Raw genomic sequence first — 23,118 nt, forward strand, 5'->3', positions numbered from 1 at the left:
TACATATGTTACCCACAATGCCTTGACATTCCTCGTTGTGAGGGAAACTTTATGGTGGTCAGATACCTAAGCTCTACCAAGATCAGGTTGCTAATTTGACACCTTTGGGATGCCAAGGGAAGATGGGGCACTAGGATAACTTTATGATGCATCGGAATCTTCATTAACGTAGGAAAGAAGTACGAATCTTTTTATCCGAGGGAATTTTTAAGATAATGAGTGAAAAGTTTTGACCGAGAAGGGGTGGGAGTTGGGAGAATTTAGTAATGTCAGATTCTGTCTTACCGTACATTTAATTTATGACCATACTGAGGCAGTCATTCGTTGAAAGATATCATTAGGTATTTAGATGTCAGTTTATTTAAGTAAAGTGAATGTTTCTTCTTAGGGCAAAGTGATTGTGTCGGCCCACATAGCGCAGCTATTCTTAGTCCTAGTCCTACAACGTAAGACACATCACCGGATATTTTTGTTCGGGGGTTGGGTGATGGGTCTTACTGCCTAAATAACGGCGCTGTGTAGCGTGTTTTGATGTCGACTAGCAGTGTAACGAAAGCCAAATGTTCAGAAATATCACAGACAACTGGCAACCAATAACGACACTTTCCTACAAAGTAAAGTTATAATGTTTTGCCAGACTTTACTTAACCTGATATCTTTTCTCTAATAAATTCAAATTCTCACAAAAGAAATGGACCTATTTTCAATTTTCGTTGGCCTACATTTCAGCTGGCTGGAAAGTGATGAAAGCCGAGAATGTCAAAACCAGGTTAAGTTGAAATATTATTCTTTAACAAAACAAATAAAAAATATATTATGCTGCTTGAGTGCTTAGATCAAGTATTGCCTTCACTAACTGATGTTATTAATACCTCTCTCTCATCCAGATAATTCCCATAATTTTTCAACATAAATTAGTGGTTAAGTGTAGATATAGGCTGCCAAATGTGTGAGATATTCCTGAAACTTCGACTACTCGTTCCGATGTCAATGACATTGGAACATGCTATACAAGGCCATTATTTGGATAGTAAGACATAGCACTAAAACAAAACCAACATGTGCTATGTCTTACATTCTAGGACTAAGCTAATTTAAATTCCACAGCATCTCGATTCAGTCCCCTAAGATATTTTAAAATGTGGTTAATATGAAGAAAGCGAATCCAAAAATTGCAAAGATGACTGACTGTTTGTGGTGCCATGCAGCTGGACACCATGTAATACAAAAATACATTACGCTATCGAAAATCGTTACACTTTATGATATGGCTTGTTCACAGCTTGTGCTTCTTCATTTAATAAAATTCAGTAAGCAAATCCTAGGTTAATATGAACTGGCTGACTTCATCGGACACATCTGGCAGAGTGCCATGTCTTGCAACATAACGTTTGTCTTCATAGGGTTAAGAGGCAAATTTTTCTGTTTTATTCACACCTATTTTAGGAGGCCATTTCAAATGTGTAATAAGTAAAGAAAAATTACATCAGTTCTTGAGATATAAGCACTGTGCTGTCAATTTGTTTATGGTGAGAAGTGGTCCTCTGCCAGTACAGAGATGTGTCATAATCTGACATGAACTTTTCTAAGATAAGTTTATCAGATGATTCTATTTTAGAACACATGGCATGTATCTTTAATTTTATATTGTTTATTTTTGTGGATAAGTAATATTTTCTTTATTCTAAACTATTTTACTGAAGTTTTTTTTGATTATTCTAAACTATTTCACTGTTTTGTAACTATGTAATATGCAGTTACTTTTGCTGTGCAAAAGAGTAGACAAGATCAAAATTAGTTTCTTTCATTTGATTTGTATCAAACGTTTAATTCTATTCCAGTTTCATTAAATATTTCTGTGATGAAAATATCTTCAAAGCATGCTCTATGGAAAATCGGTATATTAATATATGTGTTATCATATGACCTAATTTTGCAAGTCATGCTATGCACTGATGAAGCAGTATTCATATTATTTCCTTGCAATCTCCTGTGTGTATGACCAAGAGATCCCCTAGCAGATTCGATTCAGTCTTTTTGCCAGTGATTGCAAGATATGTCAACTCTACTCACCTTTGTAAGAATCAAGTCTTGATATAATAGGCTCAGTTTCAGTCCCCTTGCCAGACTTAATGTGTAGATAATCATGTAATATTTAATGTGTCAGTGGCAGCTGCATGCCTTGCACTTGTCAATGCATTGAATGTTTTGTATCAACATTGATCTAAAAATAAAATAAGGTTTGGTATAATTCTATATTTTTTCTATAGTCACTCATCATGACCTATTCCAACTGGGCAAATTATGGAATTCACATTATACCCTAAATCATTTTATATCATTATGTTTTTTAATTAATGCATTGTCCCTGATACCAGGCTTGTTTGATGTGCTTGATTACTATTTTAGCAGTTAGACCCTTATTTAATCAGTGTGTACGGTGCAGGGACTTGGCAGGTATCAAATTAACATATTAAAGAGATAGTTAACTATGAAAAGGCATATTATCACATGTATTATTCAATACATCTGATACATGTCCACTTCTGAACTTATGATAGCGACTGGCAGAAAGTTTTACTGATCTAATTGATAACTGGGAGGCCTGGGGGTTTTAGTTCTCTATCACCAAGTTGACAGTTCTCCTAGTAGTGGACAAGTGTTAATTTCAAACCCTGTTCTTCAAAGCATCTAAATATATATGCATAATGGCATGCTTTAATGATATCCTTCTTTCTGACTACTTTGAATCTTATCTCATGATCATTAGGGTCAAAAAGGCATGACAGTGTTTACAATAGATGTCTTGAGTTATTAAAGAACTTTATCAAAAGGAAATTAAAAGGCTAAATCAATAGAAAAAAGATGTTTGGGCATTTTGACCTTGTAATCCTGCACTGAAATTGCTTCCAGCTTATTGGGAAGTCCTCTAAGTTTGAATGTTACATCATGTATAGTACAAATGTTGCTTTGTCTAGAGGGATCTAAAAAATTATAGCTTTCAGTTTAATACTCAAAACAAACTGTTTAGTGATATTCTATTTGACCGTATCACCCTTGCCACTGGGGTCAAGGAGTCATTGTTGATTCAGATACATTTCTTTCTGAAGTACTCTCATAGATCTTCGAGTTGATACCCATGATGACAGGTTTTAGTAATGTCCTAATTTTTGACCCCAATGTCTCCTTTCTGCAGGGCTTCTGGGAACAGTTGTGAACAATTCATTATATATGTCAAAGTCAAAAGGAAAAGTATAATCAACACAGAAGAGCTAGTCATTTTATGTAAGTTTTACCTTTAACCTGCTGTGGTGGCCCTTGGGGAAAGTGATAAATTGAGTGGTTACTTGCCAAGTTTGACTGCTGTGACATGAGAGGTGAAAAGTTTGTATTGACAAGGAATGTTATGGATAGATGGATAAAATACCCCAATTTTTTATGAAAAGCTGACTTCATATAAATAAATTTCAAAATTTTATAACATTCTTGCAATATACATTCCAAATGTTTAATTTCTATCAGGGGTGGGTATTTAATTGAAAATCATATTTCAGTATATTTTGCAGTATTGAATGAAATATTGTAATATCATTGCATTATATTTATTTTAAAAGAAACAACATATAGTTCTTATGTTGTTAAAATCAGATGATTGCAAATACTAATTAAAAAAATTAAAATGATTGTTTACATGAAACAAAACACCAATAGATGCTAAATGCCCTTCCTGAAACATGTTTTTGACAAGCCATACTCCATGCAGTTTGAGTTAATGGTAGAAAGCATTGTAGCAATATGATGGAAATATTGTTCAAATTATGTTAAATATCTAAATCACATGCACACACATGTTGGCATCAAGTTTTGTGCCATTAAGAGGTTAGTGTTAGGACTGGTCCACCTGGTGTCAGGATAATGTGACTGTGTGGGACATCATGCTATATGTCTGCAGCATGATACCCCAGTGCTAGACATTGCTAAAAGCTGCCACACTACAGACATCATAGCGATATGGCTGAGAAATTTTTAAAGCTACATTAAAAATCAAAATCACACACACACAATCTTTTCATTAATATAAATGTAAGAGCTTCTCAGTGATACACTTTTCCATTACCTATATTTATAAAACATCATGTCAGTCAGAAGTGTCATTTGGGGAAAATATTGTTAATATTATTTGTACAAAATAATAGCTTCATGACAGTTTTCAAATGTAAAAAATTAATATTGCAGTAACTAAGTATTTTTTATTTCTAGATTCATAAATAGATGTACAGTATTATCATTAAGTATATTTGTCTGAAACAGCATTATATTCAGGTGACACAATTTTCTTTTTGAATATAAATTTTGTGCTCAGGCGGATATTTTTCAGTTTGTTGCTAATGTGTGTGTTTATATATTCACTATTCTTGTTTTGAAAATGTTCATGGTTATATTTCCAGTTCATTATTAAGGGTGACAGGCGTGTATACCAAAGATGACATCTCAAGCAGCAGCACACCAGCGAAACATCGAGAGTGCCATTCTCTTCATGCAGCAGGAGCATGCAAAGACACTTAAAGGACTGCATGATGAGATCAGCAAGTTGCAAAGCAGATGCAAAGGTCTGAGTATGAAGCATAATAAGTTCTTAACTGGAAACCCATGTTTGTGTGTGTATGTTTGTGTCCTGTATTGGTACTGAAAATTTTCTAAAACTGATGTGTTAATGTTTTTTGGGTTTTTTTTGCTAATGTAAAATATTTTTGTGGTTGTGTAAATAATGTAAGGGACCACGTTTCTTTGCATATTTTGGAATGTCATGGCCTTGGACTATTTTGCCAAAAATCTTTAACACAATTTAGGCAAAACTGCTTTAAATTACTAGGTAGACAATACAAGTTGATAGACATGTCTGTATTCACATATATATGACCAAGTTAAACTGTCAACCCATTACAGCAATTTTTCAATATTTTACTCATTTTGGAAGGTTCTGGAGTTGGACATTTTTGTCATAAAAATTGTTACCACAGTTAAGCAAAGACAGCTTGGTGTAGACAAATGGAATTTTATAGGTAATTTGTATTCATATATAGATGAATTAGTCAGATTTTTAAGTCAATTAACAGCAGTTTTGCCTATTTTTTTTTCAAACTTTTATTTCTGTTTTGGGGGACAAAATCCTTTCTAGCATGAGTAAGCAAAATCCACCTGAGATAGACAGAAAGAATGAATTGATTACAGGTTTATGTATGCATCAATGATTTCATTGGATTTTCACACAGGTACACATTCTTCTGCACATTGGAATTTTGTGGAGTTGGACTTGTTTCCGTAATGGAACAGTCTAAATTGAAAATAACAAATGGCACCAGATATTAAGAGAAACAAGCTTTATACCATTTGCCCCAGGATCTTTTCATACCCCTAGGGACATAGCCCCTGGGTCATAACATAGAACCTGTTAAGATCCTCATTGAACAACCACATTTACTTTTACTGGACATGAAAAATGGAATTTATACATGCAACTATTAGCATGCCAGTCTCATGACCAGGGGCCTCAGGTGGCCAAGTGGTCAAAGGCATTCATACAGAGCATTAATATTTCACCTCTATCCATGTTTTTTTGATTCTCTGGCTCAGCCAGTGTTGGTATGTAAGAAATGTTGCCTGTGGGTCTATGGTTCTTTCTCCACCAAATATACTTGCTACCAGTATAACCAATAATGTGCTGAAAAATGGTGTTAAACCCATAACAACCAACCAACCAGACTCATGATTAGAAGGATGTGGGATTAAATCCTACCATAAGATCAGCCTGGATTGACTAACCATGATACAACCTTGGGCAAGGCACTCGACACCATTTGCCGCTGCACTGAATAACCTACTTATTGATCTGCCATAAAATGATATACCAAACTAAAACACTAGATGGACATGAAAAGATGAATTCAGATACACAACGAAAATTAGCTCCTGGGTTTGTTCTTATTCCCTAGGACTAGACCCTAGGCTCACATATTTTAAGAGTGGGTGGGACAAGCCAAAGGAATGCTTTTGCTGTTTTAAGTTACTTGATGCAATTATGTTAAATTTTGTGTGTGTCCCTTTCATATATTTAAATCTTATTTATTTTACATGGAAGTTCGAACAAATTAAGTACTTTAAAGATTATGATTGACATAGAGTGGTTTTTAAGGTGGAGAAACCATCACCAATTGCATGACAACCACTGTCTCTTAAGACAAAGATAGATGTAGGCATGAAATTCAAAAATACTATTCAGATTTATGTGATTTCTTTAGAAAAAGGAGTTTGATAGAACTACTGCATACTGATCAAAACATTTTCCTCTCTCTTCTAGAGCTGACATTCCAGTTGAATATGCAAGGTCTTGATGTTGGGACAGATGGTATGTTTATGTCTTCCACTGAGGAGTACATTCTACTTTAGATCTGAACATGATGATCTTTGGTAAATTCCTCCAGATTCATATAGTGTAGACATTGCAAAATTTAACTTAAATTATCAATCAAGAATGTCAGAGATTGTTTCAGTGTTCTACATTTAAAAGGAAATGGTCTTACCTTGAACTCCTATGAATTCCTTTTGGACATTGAAGCATAAGTTTTTTTCAGAGGCTAATGCTACTGGAGCTACCAGAGATCATTATTGTATAAAAACCTGCAGTTGTTAGCTCAACTGGTCATAGAGCAGAAGGGCTTATGGTATGGTCTGTTGTCTCATACCTGTTGTCAGTCATCCAACATTTGACCATCCATTAGCACAAGTTTCTTGTCACTTTTGTTTAATTTTCCTCCTAAACTACATTCATCCCAAAGTCTTGTTCTAATTGAAAATGGTACTGTTCAGGCAGCCAATATAGCTGCAACAGCAGCCATCTGGAAACTCTTATCACTACTCTTCTTGAATGGATGGTCATATCAACATAGAGTTTTCACTCACAGACCTCTCATGATGTCTGGTCAGCCTTAAATGAAAATGGTTCCAGTCTGATGTCCTGTATAGTTACCACAACAGCCATCATGAAAATTTTGTTTTCACTACTCTTCCTGAATGTGTGGTCATATAAACATGGGATTTTGTGCTAAATTAATATACTTCCTATGATGTCTAGTGGGTCCTATATGAAAATGGTGCCATTCTGATGTCCAGTATTGCTACCATGGCAGCCATATTTAAAATCTTGTTATTTTAATATCTCCTGAAAGTCATATCAGCATGGGATTTTCACTCTCTTGTCTGTTTTTTCCTGTATGAAAATGGTGCCACTCAGATATCTTGTTATGGCTACTTGTCGATTTTGGCTGGTCATATATACATGTGGTTTTTATTAAAGACTTCTTATGATGTCTGTTGGTCTTAAATGACTATGGTGCTGATATGAAGTCCAATAAAGTAATCATGGCAGCCATCTTGAAAATCATGTTATTGATACTGTTTCGAAACAGAAAGTTATATTTGGCATCGGATTTTTGCTAGAAAACCACTTATTATGTCTAGTTGAGCCTAAATGAAAATGCAAGGCCATCTTGAAAATCTTGTTATAGGTACTCCATCTAAATTGATGGTCATATCAAGTTTTCACTTAGCTTTTCTTGTGATGTTGAGTTGGTCCTAAATGAAAATGGTGCCAATCTGCCAACTGATGTGGCCACCACAACAGCCATTTTGTTATTGCTATTCCTCCTAATTGAAAAATTATATTAGCATGGGGTTTTCAATGGAAGACTTGTTATAATATCGAGTTGGTCTTAAACAAAAATTGTGCTTGTCTGATATATATATATATAATTCCAATTTTTATGAATTGACTGTGTTTTCAACATTTTGATTGGATGTAAACTGTCATATGATTCTGATCTGGAATTTTTTACACATCAATAAATTCTGCGTACTACTTTTGGTTCCATGTTTCCAGATTATTTGATGTTAAGTTTTATCTATATCAACGCCTTACACCCTCAGAATAACAACATGATCCCACCCACCCACTCCTGTGATTTCCGATTAAAAAAAATGACAAGTCACAGATTAAAATTAACCATTAGAAGTTAAAAAAATATAATTGTACAGACCTTCCTGCACTCCAACACACTCCTTTTGCCGAAGAAGACATGTGGCAGGCTTTAGAAGCCAATCTTTGGAAATTATTGCATTTGACCTGTACGGCATGTTACAGCAGTGGTTGTTAAAGGTCCAGGTTATATGTCATCCAATGGATATCTCTAAAAATAGACTTTATCTTGCTTTTGAAAGATTGAAATGTTAGAAAGTTTTAATACGTGCCATACGCAAGCTTAATGTTCGAAAAAAGAAGGAATATTCCTGATTTAACCACAACAACCATTTTTTATATATTGAAATAAAATGATCATAACAATATATCACTGGCATGATCCGCTATGACATTCTACCCCGTATCACTGTATAAAAAAAATCTATGAATCTTGGCTAGCGACAGGGCTATGTATTGTATTGCATTTAAGAGTCTGATGAAAGAAACTTCCATCTACATAAAAGAAAATGTTTTGCTGATTGAGTCTTCTGATTTGATGTTAGAAGTAAATTGGAATTATAAGGATTAAATGATCATGGTTGGGTATTTATCAATGTGTAAATTTTACCTAATCTCTCACGAAGTTTACATAAAGTCCTTCAGACTTTATTTACTTTGTGAGTGATTAGGTAAAATTTACACATCGATAAATAACCAACCATGATCATTTAATTCTATGTGTGTCCGTCTTGAAAATCTTATTGCTGCTCCTCCTAGACAGAAAGTTATGTCAACATTTGATTTTCAACAGAAGACTTCTTATGGCATCTAGTTGATCAGACATCTAGTATCACCGTCATAGCTGCCATCTTGAAACTCTTGTTACTGCTACTCTTCCTAAATGGAAAGTCATTTTGACATTGAGGTTTTCAGTAGAAGACTAATCATGATATGTAGTAATTCTGAATGAAAATGGTTTCAATCTTACCTCAGATATTGCTGTCTTGTACACCATGTTGAAAATCCTCTTGTTGCCCCTTTTTCTAAATGGAAAGCCATTTCGACTTGGAATTTTCACCAGAAAAATTCTTATGGTGTATATTTGGTCTTGAGTGAAAATGATACTGATCTGACATCCAGTGTGACCATCATGGCAGCCATCTTGAAAGTCTTGTTTTGGCTATTCCTTCGGAGTTGATTCTCATATTAACACAGGGTTTTCAATAAGACTTCAAATGGTGTCCAGTAGACATCCATTATGACTGCCACAGTGGACATACAGAAAATATTGTCACTAATTCTGCTGAATGGATGGTCATTTTGGCACAAGGTTTTCACCAAAAGTCTTCTAATGGTATCTAGTTTGTCCTAATTAAATATAGTGTTAATCTTACATCCATTTGGCTGCCAGATACCTCATCACTCTGGAAGATTAGAGATGGTTTCAACACTCAGCAGTTAAAAAGAAGAAATGGTTTTATTTTGAATTCCTGGAAATTCTTTTTGGACAGCAGTGCATTGTTCCCCTCAAGGTACTCTTTATATTGCGGCTACCATAGCTAGTTAGTGTATTAAGCCTTGATTTTCACTACAGAAACTACATCCATACTCAAATTGTTGAACTGAAATATGAACAACAAAAAAAACCCCACAATTTCTTTTTTTTTGAATTCCCATTCCACACAGAAATCCTTGCAAATCCTTCAATTAGAGAACATTAATATTGTTAAATATTAAGGAAACATCTTTTGCTAATATAATCTGGAAATATTCTGGAAAATGGGCATCACATCACATTGATATTAGGGTAATGAAAAGGTAGATAAAATAGCCAAAGCTCAGGACTTCAGATAACACACATATGTGCATCCCTGGTGCAATAAAATTAAAAATGATGCATTAAAACCCCAGCCTAAGAGTCCTGTAGGATGCAATAAAAATTGCTAACCAAATTGATTTCCAGCTTACAGAAAACGTCAAGGTTTATGGAAACAGAAGTCTCAGGGATTTTCTACACTGTCTGTTGAGGTTATGCTCATTAATTATACATTGTGTTCATTACCGATTGTAGCTGAATAAATATAGTGCACGTGATCTCAAAAAGATAACACGCTAAAGATTCAAATAAAATTAGAAGATAAACCCTACATTAATAAATATTACTACCATTTGTTGCTTTCACATCGAGACTTGGACAAAATGCTGTTTGAAAATTTGGATAAGTATTTTGGGGTTAAACACATGCATGCCAGCCATTATGCTTTTGTCATAATCATTAGGTCTTTTTTTCAATAAATTATGTTTTATGTTCTCCAGTATATGGATTACACTGTTTTGGTAAATTAAAATATAAAATAAATAAAGATTAGTAAAAAGTTGTGTTTATCATTTTTAGTATCATTTCTTTAATTCCACTTGTATAAATTTGAGAATCTGCTTTAAAAACATCACTGATGCGTAAGAATTTTTCTTGTTTTCTATTAATGCAAATGTATATGACCCATTTTATTTCCAAGAAAACAGACAGGTTTTGTCAATTTGAGCTTAGCCACACAGATTCATTATATTCATAATAAAATTAGTGGACCAGTCTAAGGTTTTATAGAAAATGGTGCCAGATTATAAGCAAGACACTTTATGGTGTGACTTGTGGATGCTATTCAACGGAAAATGTTAGAGCAGATGGATCTTTGCAAACTTCAAAACATGTCTGATCAGAAAGAAGGACAAATCAATACTGTTTTACAAACTTCAAAGAAGAATATACAAGTAATGTCATATGGCACTCGGGATTTAGCACATGAATGCTCATTGCAAAATTTTAAATTAAATTCATCATCGTCCAATTCTGTAATTAAGACGCCTAGTCTGATATTTTTGTTTTGGAGTGAGCGACATCATATTACTGTCTAAATAAGGGACTTGTGTGTAATGTTCCCAAGTTGACTGACAGGATGTCAATTTTAATGCATGGATATTTAAAGAATTACAAATAATTAAAACTGACAAGGTTTAGTATCTCTTTATTCATGGCATTATAATGGACATTTATCCACTTCATGTTTGCCCAACATGCTTCTGAGAAGGGGACTGCAACTTTTGCCAGTGGAACTCCTATTTTCACCTAAATTCTAGTGAGAACTCTCTTTTTCACACACACACACACACATAGACACACAACTTACTGTAGATACTATAAAGTTGGACCCTTTAACATCCTATAAGGACCCTATAAAAATTAAAATTGGGGGGGGGGCCTTGGGACTCCAAAAAGTATCAATTTAATGGAAGCCCTGAATCTGCCCTGCACTCACACAATTTGAAGAGGAGATTCCATATAGTGATTTAAGATATTATATATCTGTAAACATGATAAAATATGTGGAATAAAAACTCCACAAGCAATCTCTGGAATATCAAACACATCATTGGAGAGTGGCAGCTTTCATATAGAAGAAATAGCAGAGATTGAGTTCAGTTTTGCCAATTGCATATATAAAATGCATATCTGATATAGCTTCTGAAGGTGGAACCTTAAATAAAGTGTGTAAGTTGAGTGTATCGCCTTCCATCTACTAGAGAAGGAAGATTTTTATGTGAACGCAATCAAGAAACTTTAAGATGATGTACCACAAGAGAAAATCTTGATAATTTTGGAGGGGATGCAGTTGAGATGACAATATGTGTTACCTCTATCTTTAATTTTATATACCTTTTAAAGACTTCGTAACTTTACATTTTATTTCTTATCTTGTAGTCCTGTATATGTATGTTTGCATTTATTTGGAAGGTTTTTTTTTCCTATACATTTTTTGCAATTGTTTATCTTTACATTTTTAGAAGTCAACTTTTAATCAACATTGTATAGCCACTTTTGTGCTTTTGTGTTGTTGAACTCTACACATACAATAATGGGTATTATTTATCATATGCTGAATTAAGGTAGAATGGTTGGTTACTATTGGCTCCTATATGCTGAGTTCAGGTAGAATTGTTGGTTACTATTGGCTCCCCTGTGCTGAGTTCAGGTAGAATGGTTGGTTACTATTGACTACCATATGTTGTGTTCAGGTAGCATACATAGTTGGTTACTATTGACTACCATATGCTGAATTCAGGTAGCCTGGTTGGTTTCTATTGTCAACTATATGATGAATTCAGGTAACCTGGTTGGTTACTATTGGTACTTGAAATTAAGATTTGTTTGGCACCATTTAAAACAAGGTACTAATAGATTATATCAATCTCTAGTAAGAAATGAAAAGGAGGAAGTCTGAAAAAGCTGACAGTCATATTACATTAAGTTTGGCAAATAAATCCCTTTTCTGGTTATCTCAGTGAGCTACCATTATAATTTTCAAATTTTTCATACACAGTACTGTGTAAGATGAGTCAGTGGATTTTAAAAAAAAACGGAATGCAGAAATATCACTGCTAGTTCCATCTTTTGTAGGTACCTCTGCTGATCGCATAAAGCATATGGAAAATTTGATTGATAATCAAAGAGAGACTCAACATGAATTGGAACAAGAACTCGAGAAGAAGGACAATTTGATTCAGGATATTGAAAATAATTTCAAAAGGCAAAAAATGAAACATCTTGAAGAGATGAGGCAGAAGACCAAAGAAATTGAACATTTACGTGCTGAAAACGAAGTGAAATCAAACACTATTGCATACATGACCACAGAACTTCACAAACTAAAACGCTTACAGTTGAGTATCCCTCAGAACGATGCAGAGAAATCAGCCTTTATGCCAGCACCTCCAAAGGGAAATCCATCAAGGCCAAGGCGATCTCAGCATCTAAGGCGAAGCAGTGAAGACGAACTCAAACCAGTCCAAACAAACTCAGGCAAAAGTAGCGGTTCATCCCGATCACAATCTCCCTCAGAACTTGTTCGTCCATTTTTGCATCAAGATGATCTGGAACCAGAAATCCATATAAAGACAGCTCCAGAACCTTTGCCACCAATTCGAACGTCATCAGGCCGAGTAATTCGGCCTCAGGTAGATGTAGTTCATGTGAAAATGCATACGGTTACAAAACCATCTGCTAAATTGCAAAAAGGTACATCTGGATCAGGTTCTCAAGAGATAGAGACACTTGCTATAGGGAATGTTTCACACACTGAGCCAAAATGGACCCATCATGCTCAAGAGTCTCACAGTACTGAATATCATTAATTATTTTCACTTGGGTGTTGATTGTTATGTAATCAGTGAGTGTATATAAATATATGTGCGTGTGTGTGTATGTGTGTGTGTGTGGATCAATGAGTGTTGTAAAATGTATTGAAAACTTTGTGATATTCTGTTGATTTTATTTCACAATCACCTATTGCTTGTGCTAGTCCCACAAAGGATATGAAATGAAATGTGAATTCCATATAACGTTGTTTTCTTTTCATCACATGAAGCTATATTTTCTTTGGAATATTATTATACACATATATATATATATATATATATATATATATATATATATATATATATATATATATATATATATATATATATATATATGCATTTAAATAGGGCTGTGAATAAAAGGAAGACAGTTTTCTCTTTTATTTTCTTCCTGATCATGTCATTTTCTTTACCCCTACTCTCTCACTGTGTATGTATGTGTGTGTGTGTGCTATTCTGTTGATTGGTTGGACAGACACATGCTAATTACATGTTTGTCATTTTATATAAACATTTAATTCCTGAGTCTGTGAATCGCAGATTAATATGTTGTCTTTCTCAAAATCAAAATTTGTAATGAGGGATACTTGATATAAGAAACCTGGTCTCAAAATTACATGGTAAAATACCTGGATTTTTAGGAAATCATACAAATGTATAGGGAATGACATTTCAAATATTTTTCCACTAAATACATATGGATCATTAAAAAATACCAGCATTCCAACCTTATTCTCTACAGCTTTCACTTGACTAATCTTATATAATATGACTTTACTCCATGCCTATATAATGACTGTTTTACATCTGAAATGTTACTTTGTAAGATATGTCAGTCACTAGCTTTTTTCTTTATCACAAATTACTACACTGCAGACAGTTTTAGCAAAAATCTAACTGTGATCTTAAGTAAACGTATGAGACCTAATATATATACTTATAATTCAGGTCTAACTGCAAGCAACATAGACCCTAATCTGCCATCACATAATGCAACAGCAGTTCAGGGCTCTATTGTTTTATTGTACTGATTACTCCTAACAAACTGCATAGATCCAGATCTGCCACCACATTACATGACAACATATCCAGATCTGTATACTTTACAGTTCAACTCAACTTGTAGGTGAGTAATTACTATATGTTTTATGTTAATTCATTTCTCGCATGAGAAAATTAATATAAACTCTTATTTGAATGGTACTTTGACTTGAGGAATATGTCAGAAATATTTGACCGGAGGGTAAAGTTGCATACATGTAAACCTCATCATAAGTATACCTGAAAACTGTGACATAACACATCATTATATATAACAGGAAATCGAATTCATGCTTTTCATGTTGAAGCTTAATATAATAATCATAGATTAACCTCAAGGTTTGTTACTTAGCTAAATAAAAGGCAGTATTGACAAAACGGTTGCCTCTTTCGAAGCTTATACATGATATTTACCAACTGATTACTGAGACAAACATACCTGAAATGAAAAGCAAACAGAACTGTATGTAGGGTAAAGAGTTTATCATTTATGCCATAAGGATGTTAGACAGGGAAAGGCAAATTATTCTGAGATTTTAAAATCTCTGAGATTCATAAAAATATAATTTCTCGAGCTCCAATGTGCTAATCACTTCTGAAATTCTCATTCAGGGTTTAAGTATGTGATTAAAGTAACAAATGACCAAATAACTTCCACCAACATCAAAATAATATGATTACGGTAACAAATAACCAAATAACTGCAGCTAACATTTAAATAATGTGAATAGAGTAATAAATAATTTCCACCAAAATCTTAGTAATGTGCATAAAGTAATAAATAACCTGCAAGCCTCCACCAACATCAAAACTAACAAGTAACAAAATAGCCTCCAACATCTAAACTTGTGATTAAAATAATAAACAGTTAACCTCAACCATTATTGAAGAAGGTTGAATATTACTTTGACATTTGACTAATTAAAACATGGTTTCCAAACAGCAAGAAACAAGTGCAGAAAACTTAAATTTGAGTTGTAATTTACCCAGTAATAAACAACCATCATGATCTATTGGCCACTAATTATTGGCCATCAAATCTCTTGGAAATTTTCTAAAAGCAAAGGAAATAAATTTGGATCATCACCACATATATACTCACATACAATATGTAGACAATATCACAGCAAGATCTGATGTCAGATCATGGGCATACAGATCAAGGTCTGTGTTGCTTGTTCTAATCCTAACAAACTGCATCAACCCAGATCTGATGGCACATTATGTGAAGGCTGATCTGGACCTGTGCTGTTTACAGTAGGGTCCTACTGTACATGAGCATGTATGGTATTTGCAGACACTAGCTTCACAATTAAGATTGAGAATTGACTGGAAATTTTGCAATAAAATGTTGGTTTATTGATGATACTTGTATAAAACAAGGTCATTACTTTACTCTTATAAAACATTTCTACACATTTGAAAGATTTTCTTCAGGTGGAACAATTGTTTCAAATTATTACTTCAAAAGTTTGATGAATTCCAGGCCAGATCACCTCATTACTCTGAATCAAGGTGCAGGGTATTTTACTTTTGGAAGATATTCAGCCATTTTGATGAAAATAGAAACGGTACCTGATTAGTTGAAGTGGCACACTGCCATACTAGTGCAGCACTTAATTTGCCAACACCCACCATACGGTGGGACTTCTTATGCTATGATGTCCATCAATCTGTATGTCTATTACAAATATACCAAACTATGCACATAGTTTCCAGTTTTGGTAACAAAGAACCATATCAATCTTTTATGCAAAATGTGAAGGCAACTGACTGAAAGAAGCAAAATGGTTTTTACACAATAACTTGAGTTGTCTACCATCTACAGTTACCAATCTTGATAGCTTGCAATTGCAGCAAGGAAGAATCATGTTGATTTTTATGTCAAAGGTCAAGGTCACTGACTTTAAAAAGAAAATGATTTCTGCACCCACTATTTGTAGTTATCAAACTCTGGATGGCTTGCACATCGGGTAAAGAAGAACCCAATAGAATCCAGGCTCCAAGATCAAGATCAATCTGAAAGAAGAAAAATGTCTCAATCATCTACATTTGCTGGTCATGGTGCATGGTTTGTACTTGAAGCAAGGATAGAAGCCTATTTCGTTATGAACTCAAAGTCACAGTGATTGAAAAACTCGAAATGGTTTGCATGCAGTAATATGTTTTACATCAAGAAAACTTGTTATAGGCTTTGCACTTTTGGTAAAGTAGCAGCCTATTGGTTTTAATGTTAAAGCCCAGATGTCAAGATTTCAGGGTCAAAAGCCCAAATGTAAAGATTTCAGGGTCAAAAGCCCAAATGTCAAGATTTCAGGGTCATACACCTAAATGCTAAGATCAGTGTGATTGAAAAAGAAATGTAAAGTAGTTCCATTGCACTAACAATAATTTTACATCACAGACCTCAACCATACTTTGTCAATGCCTTTACTTAGGGTGACAAAGTAGCCTTTTGATTTTAGGATCCAATGTTCAGGGTTACTGAATTAAAATTTAAAAAAGATAGTTTCTGCAAAAGAATTTAAGTTATCTACATAGATTACTATTAACATGGGTTGGGCTTTCTGTGTGACCTTTCACTGTAGTCTTGTGCTTTTGTAGGTAACGTAAGTGGTATTTTCTTAACAATACTTTCAGTTGGCTAAGAAGGTGTTATTCACAGACTGGTGCAGAATCAAATTGTTACATCTGTATATTTTGTGCTTACTAACAAGTTTTATGAGTGGGCATGCATATTTACAAGATGATGTGATGTCAATCTGTTGTGTTTGCATATGTAAAGAAAAAGTCCTTTGTATTTTGATTCCTAATGTGATCTTTCTGTAGCTCATTGTGCATTCTTCTAAACACAGAAAATGGCAGAGAAAAACATTTTGTGTCACAGTTTTAATGAAGTTATAGCCTTTTGAAGTGGTCTACTATGAAAAAAATGCATACAAACACTATATTTTCTTCTTTTACATTTCACTTTGAAAAAAATCCGTGCCCATCATTTGAATAGCTTGTCAGGTACAAGTGCCACAGTAAGGTAACAAATTTCAAGCATTGATCATCATTGTCACAATACAGCAAGTAAAAACAAACTAGGTAATATTTTGTCTATGCCATATTTTGGGGGCCACCAGGAAACTGCATTGTATTAATTTTATGAGATGGTAGTGCATATGTGTCACTAAATTTAGACACCATGTAGTTTTGTGAAATTTTCTCATTGAGGGGTAATCAAGTCCATGCACTATAATACATTATATTTATGGGTTTGCCTTTTGGAGAGCCTTTTCTTATTTTTTGTTACAAAGTATCACATGTTACAAAGTATCACTATATTAGTAAGAGTGCAAAGGGCAAAACAATTAATGCAGTAATCAGCAAAATGATATTTTCAGCTGAAGAAAATTTTTCGATGTAATGTAAAATCCCACCTGAGAACTAGTTGCAGTTGTACCATACTCAACCAAATAACCAACAATATATTTATGCCTCATTCAAATTTGTATACAATATAGGGATTTCCTTAGCCGTAGAAATCCAATTCTGTTCATCAATGACAAGACAAAATACCACATCTTGAAGATATCCTAAACATACTGAATATGAAAAGAAAATTTCCAGCTTCAAATAGATTAACTGAGCAACTTCTCCTACCTATTGCCACAAATTTTTTAATATTTTTTCCATTCCTCACAAGCAATTAATTAAACCAGCAGAGCCTTCAAGATTTTGGGATTGCTAATATTTGTTAATATATATCAACATTGCTCATGATAAATATCAGCTCAAAATTAATTGTGTGACAAATTCTTGTGGAAAGTTTATATATAATTGTACTATTGGACAGGTGTTGTTTAATTTTGGGGGGCAAATATAATCAGATTTATCTCCATCAAAAGAAAATAATTATATGTTAGTTTTTTTTAGACATACAAGCTTAGCAAATTAAAGTCTGTAAAATTGCATGTTTTTGATTAGTGAAGTGAACCAATATGGAACCCATTGGGCCATTTGTTATTAATGGGCATTTTTTAGACAAAATTCTGAGTTGCATTATTGATTGAAACTTTAATGACTGTAAGGAGTTACATTACTCTCCCGCTCTCTCCATATCTTGTACATGCATTGTTTCAATCCAATGCTTCATTCAGCACTCACAGGGCATACTTATACATGAAGGAACATGCCAGACAATTTTATTTTACTGCTGTGTATTTACTTTGCTGTCAGCTCAGCACTGGCAGCTAGTAAGTCCATAATTTTGCTCATTTTTATATTATTAAAAGTGTCTTACATATATTGTAACATGAATGCAATCATCTTGCTTTAGCTAGCATCTGTGAAGTCCTTTCTGCTTAAAGCATTGTTTAATCCTTTTATTATCCCATTACTAGCATGGGAATGTTGTGATACCATACCACCATTCATCCATATGTCCAGATGTCTTTTTTGTGGTAATTCTTAACCTCCCCCTCCTCATGCTGTTTAGAAATTTAACATACATTGCCCATGTAATAACCATTTGTGAGATGGTTATGAATTCGTGGCCTCTGTCTTGTAGTCCCAATAAAGGGGGCATGGTTAAATATACATAACTTGCAATTACAGTGACATTTTTTCCACACTTGTAGGCATATCAGGAAGACAATAGAACATGTAACGAATTTTGGGTTATATGCCCTTGGTTTTGATCACAGAGTTTGGAAGGGGGATGTGTGTAATAAAAAGTAGTAATTATCCATATGAAGTCAAGAAAATGGCTTCAGTTTTTATGTCTGCCATCACGTGAAACATATTATGAATGTCCATCCAACTATCTGTTCCCTATTTCATTTCATAACTTCATTTCTTAAGCATCTACCTTTACCAGACTTTTTAGATAGCTTGCATTTGGGGTAAGGAAGAAGCATATTAAAAGGTCAAAGGTCAAGGTCATGGCAACTGAAAAAACAATGCTTTCTGCACTGTAGCATTAGTTTGTTATCACAGACAAAGACCAAACTTTGTTGTTGTTGTTGTGGGCTTAACACCATTTTTCAACACAAAAAGGCTATACATTGCAGTCATTATATCTCGTGGAGGAAGAACCACCAGCTGATGGGAAGCTACTGGCAAGCTTTATTGGCAGAGTCTGAGACACTAACCCACATAGGAAGATGTGAGATGTCAGTGATCTGTAAAGGCAAGCACTTTAGACCACTCTGCCACCTGGGGCCCCCAAACTATTTAGATAGCTTGCAATGAGGGTTAGGAAGAAGCCTATTGAATTTAGGGGTCAAAATGCCCAATGGTCAAGATCACTGGTGGTAGGAAAAATATTTCTGCTCAAAATATGTCAGTTTTCTTCCTTGCACATTCACCACAGTCCAATGTTTGTGGATGGCTAAAACTTTGGGCAAGAAAGAACTATTCTGATTTTGTGGTCAAAAGGTCAAAGGGGACCAAAGATTGAAAGAAAAAGGGTTTTCATATTATTATGTAAATAAGTTCCATGGCCAGAGTTTGTGGATGGCTTGCATTTTGGGTAGGGAAGAATCCCATTGTTATTTAGACATAAAGGTCAGGGTCAAAGTCATGGCAAGTCTCCTAAGAAAATAATTGTTTCTACATAGTGAGTTTGCATCCAGCCTGCATATCTTTGACATTTGGTCCAGTCTATAGAGACCCAATGGTATCCAACCTCCAGAGTCGACCATGTGTACCAGTCTATAGAGACCCAATAGTATCCAACCTCCAGAGTCAATCATGTGTACATCAAGAACTGTTACAAACATGAAAGGCACATAATGTACCCTTCACAGTGCTCGTTTTCCTCATTCTTAAATGTTTTGTGCATTATTAATTATTTTGTCACCAATTTTCCTCCACAGACATGATATGTTTGTAACTGTACTTCTCAGTATGACAGATATTTGTAAACTTTTTTGCCATCAGATTACAATAATTGCTTTGTCCCTGTCTTCAATGGTTCTTTTAAAAGTGATGCAGACTATGCATCTAAAAGCTCATGCATACGTTTAAAGCCATCATTGGATGTAGACAAGTTTGGGTTTTTTAGCCCACTTTGGTGGAAGCTCAACAGTAATAATGTTTCTTCAGTACAGTTGGTCACAGAGTTGTGTCCCTTGGTATGCAGATACATTGGTCACAGAGTTGTGTCCCTTGGCATGCAGATATATCTTCACATATACAACACCAAGTCACCAAAGGCTTGTGTCGGGCTTGACTTGCAGATAATGTCAGTATCTTATAAACTTTTGAAAATATTACATTCTGAATTTACATAGTGATCATCGTAGGCCATCTTCATTTTTCAGTTTATAAAAACAGAAATGAGAGAAAGAAAAGAAATTTATAAACTCTGGCCTATTTATGGCATGAAACAAAGGGAACTAATAATACAATATCTATGTAGAAATATCCTGCATCCTTTAAATTTGAAGACATAAAGTCTTCCATGGGACTGTTAATTATGAGACTGCTATGAATTTTAATTGAAATTTATTTTCAGCATTTAATTTCACACAGCCTCTGTCTGCGTGAGTTCGAGTCTCAGGCTGGAATAACGTTGATACGTGACGAAGCCTGCCAGTAGCTTCTCGTGGGTTGGTGGTTCTTCCCAGGGTTTTCCAGGGTTCTTCCTCCACCAATTATACTGGCCACCATGTATAGCCTATCTTGTGCTGCAAAATGGCGTTAAACCCTACAACAACAACAACAACATTTCACACAGGGTATTATGATTTTTAAAGTCTAATGTGGGCTTTTTTGTTCCATTTGTAGAGCATGAGGTTTAGGAAATCACAAGAATTTTGAAGCTGCCAACAAATATACATGTTTATCTGTGATATCTCAGATAGTGAGGTAAAAATATCACTGTGTTTTAGGCATGGTTAAACTACTTCATTGTGATTAGTGTACCACAAAAAAATTTTACAGAAAAAATTTTCTGCTCCAAAAAACAGCATATTTTTGCAAAAGAATGATTTATTGTAAATCTTAGTCAATACCTAATGACCATGCCTTGTAAGTATTTTTGTCGATACATGTGTTCTCTGTATCAGAAAATACACCAAAAAGATTTTGCAAATACATTTTAAACTATGATTTACAAATACCCTCTTGTCCACCCACATGTCTGCTATTTACTGGTACCTGCATTGTTTCCAGTTCCTCACAATTTTCTTAGATTATTGAATCATGGGGATTATTGATGTTAATCACTGCCTTGACCAGTTATCTAACCAGTACATGTAGGTGAAATTTTGTGAAATATAATTAATTAAATTTTGGTTACACATTACAAATTTCATGGAATTTTTTTTTATCATACATCTTACAGCTGAATGTATATTAGTTTATTTAATGAATGCATTTAGGTATATTTTCATAAATATAAACCTTCATCACAGTAATCATGACTTTGTTTATGCAGTTGCTAAAAAGATAAATAACTGGAGGGGAGGTTTCATATTATGTTTTTACAACTTGGAGTGTGAATTGCCAAGTTTTAGGTACAAATGGTGCTGTTTTAGATTAGCTCCTTTGTGCAAGATTGATGATATCAAAACTGCTGTTATCTTTGCATATATACTTTTTTTACATGAGAAAAAACAACAAAGCATGTTTTGTGTATTGTATTGCAAATCTTTTTTATATAAAATGTTGCAGATCAAGGTGTGTTTTCCACAAATTTCATTGATTTTGTACAAATACTGAGAAAATATGTTGTCTTGATACAAAAATAAAATTCAAATGTTTTTGTTTGCTCTCCATCTCTTTCACTTTAGTAGATATAGGAATTTCGTCACAGATGGCAAACCATGAGACTCGGTGATATAATAATTAACATACAACAGAATTTGGAAACAGTATATGTTAAAGTATATCACAGACAGAAAAAATATATTAACAACTCTTCAATAATTTAATGGGCCATGTTACAGATTATATCCACTCACATGGTTACTCATGGAGTTTTTATAGCTGCAGTGGTAAAATTGTACAAGCATTAACAGCACATCTTAAATTTAGTTTTAAAATAATGCTTTTGGCTTTAATGTCTGTTGCACATTCTCTGTCCTCTCTGTATTATTTGGAAGAAAAATAAGAGTCCCTCAAATGGACTGATGCCCAACTGGCTTAAAACAATTTATAGCAATTCAAGATAAGACCATTTCATCCAGTTAACAGCAAAGGTTTGAAACCAGTTTTGATATTCTTCAGCAATAACAAAATTTTCAAATTAACCACTCTGGTGGACTTGCAGGATGTCAGCATGGCACCATGTTCAGGTCACTCTCCATTTTGCAGAGCAATGATAAAGAATTTTGAGATGGATGCCATGGTGGCCATATTCGATATCAGATTGGCTCCCTTTCTATTTAGAGCCAACTAGACATCATTAGAAATCTTTCATGAAGGCACAATGTCAATATGACCAGCTACCATGGAAAAGTAATGATAAGATTTTCCAGATGGCCATAGCTGTCATCTTACAAGTTGGATCAGTGCCATCACAAGTTTTTCATTGAAAACCCAATTCTGATTTGACCATTCATTCAAGTAAACATTGATAAGATTTTCAAGATCACCACTGTGTTAGGCATATTGAATGTCTGAATGGCACTAATGGGATCAACTAAACATAGGAAGTTGTTCAGTAAAAACTCCATGTTGATACAACCATCCATTCCGAAGGAGTAGTGATAACAATGTTTTCAAGATGGCCAATGTTGTGGCCATATTTGACATCAGATTGACACAGTGTTCATTATGGACCAAGCAGACATCATAAAAGGTCTTCTGATGACAACCCCATGGCAATATTACTTTTAATTCAGGAGGAGTAGCAATAACAAGATTTTCATGATGGCCAC

General features: G+C 34.2%; 1 protein-coding gene across 1 annotated transcript; it reads left to right on the plus strand.

Moving 5' to 3' along the window:
* The first annotated feature begins 40 nt into the window (after positions 1-40).
* LOC149776942 (coiled-coil domain-containing protein 92-like) lies at positions 41-22,001 on the plus strand. The gene is made up of 4 exons (XM_089941661.1): positions 41-179; positions 4,449-4,610; positions 6,359-6,406; positions 12,468-22,001. The coding sequence occupies exons 2-4, from the start codon at positions 4,484-4,486 to the stop codon at positions 13,199-13,201; spliced, it is 909 nt and encodes a 302-aa protein (XP_089797787.1). The 5' UTR covers positions 41-179; positions 4,449-4,483; the 3' UTR covers positions 13,202-22,001.
* The last annotated feature ends 1,117 nt before the right edge of the window (positions 22,002-23,118 follow it).

Source organism: Sinohyriopsis cumingii, chromosome 18, assembly GCF_028554795.1.
Source record: "Sinohyriopsis cumingii isolate HCF-2022 chromosome 18, ASM2855479v2, whole genome shotgun sequence".
Taxonomy (NCBI): domain Eukaryota; kingdom Metazoa; phylum Mollusca; class Bivalvia; order Unionida; family Unionidae; genus Sinohyriopsis; species Sinohyriopsis cumingii.

Coding starts and splice junctions, on each gene's coding strand:
- LOC149776942 (XM_089941661.1), top strand. CDS start 4,484: ATGACATCTCAAGCAGCAGCACACCAGCGAAACATCGAGAGTGCCATT. Junction 4,611..6,358: donor GTTGCAAAGCAGATGCAAAG/GTCTGAGTATGA, acceptor TCTCTCTTCTAG/AGCTGACATTCCAGTTGAAT. Junction 6,407..12,467: donor TCTTGATGTTGGGACAGATG/GTATGTTTATGT, acceptor CATCTTTTGTAG/GTACCTCTGCTGATCGCATA.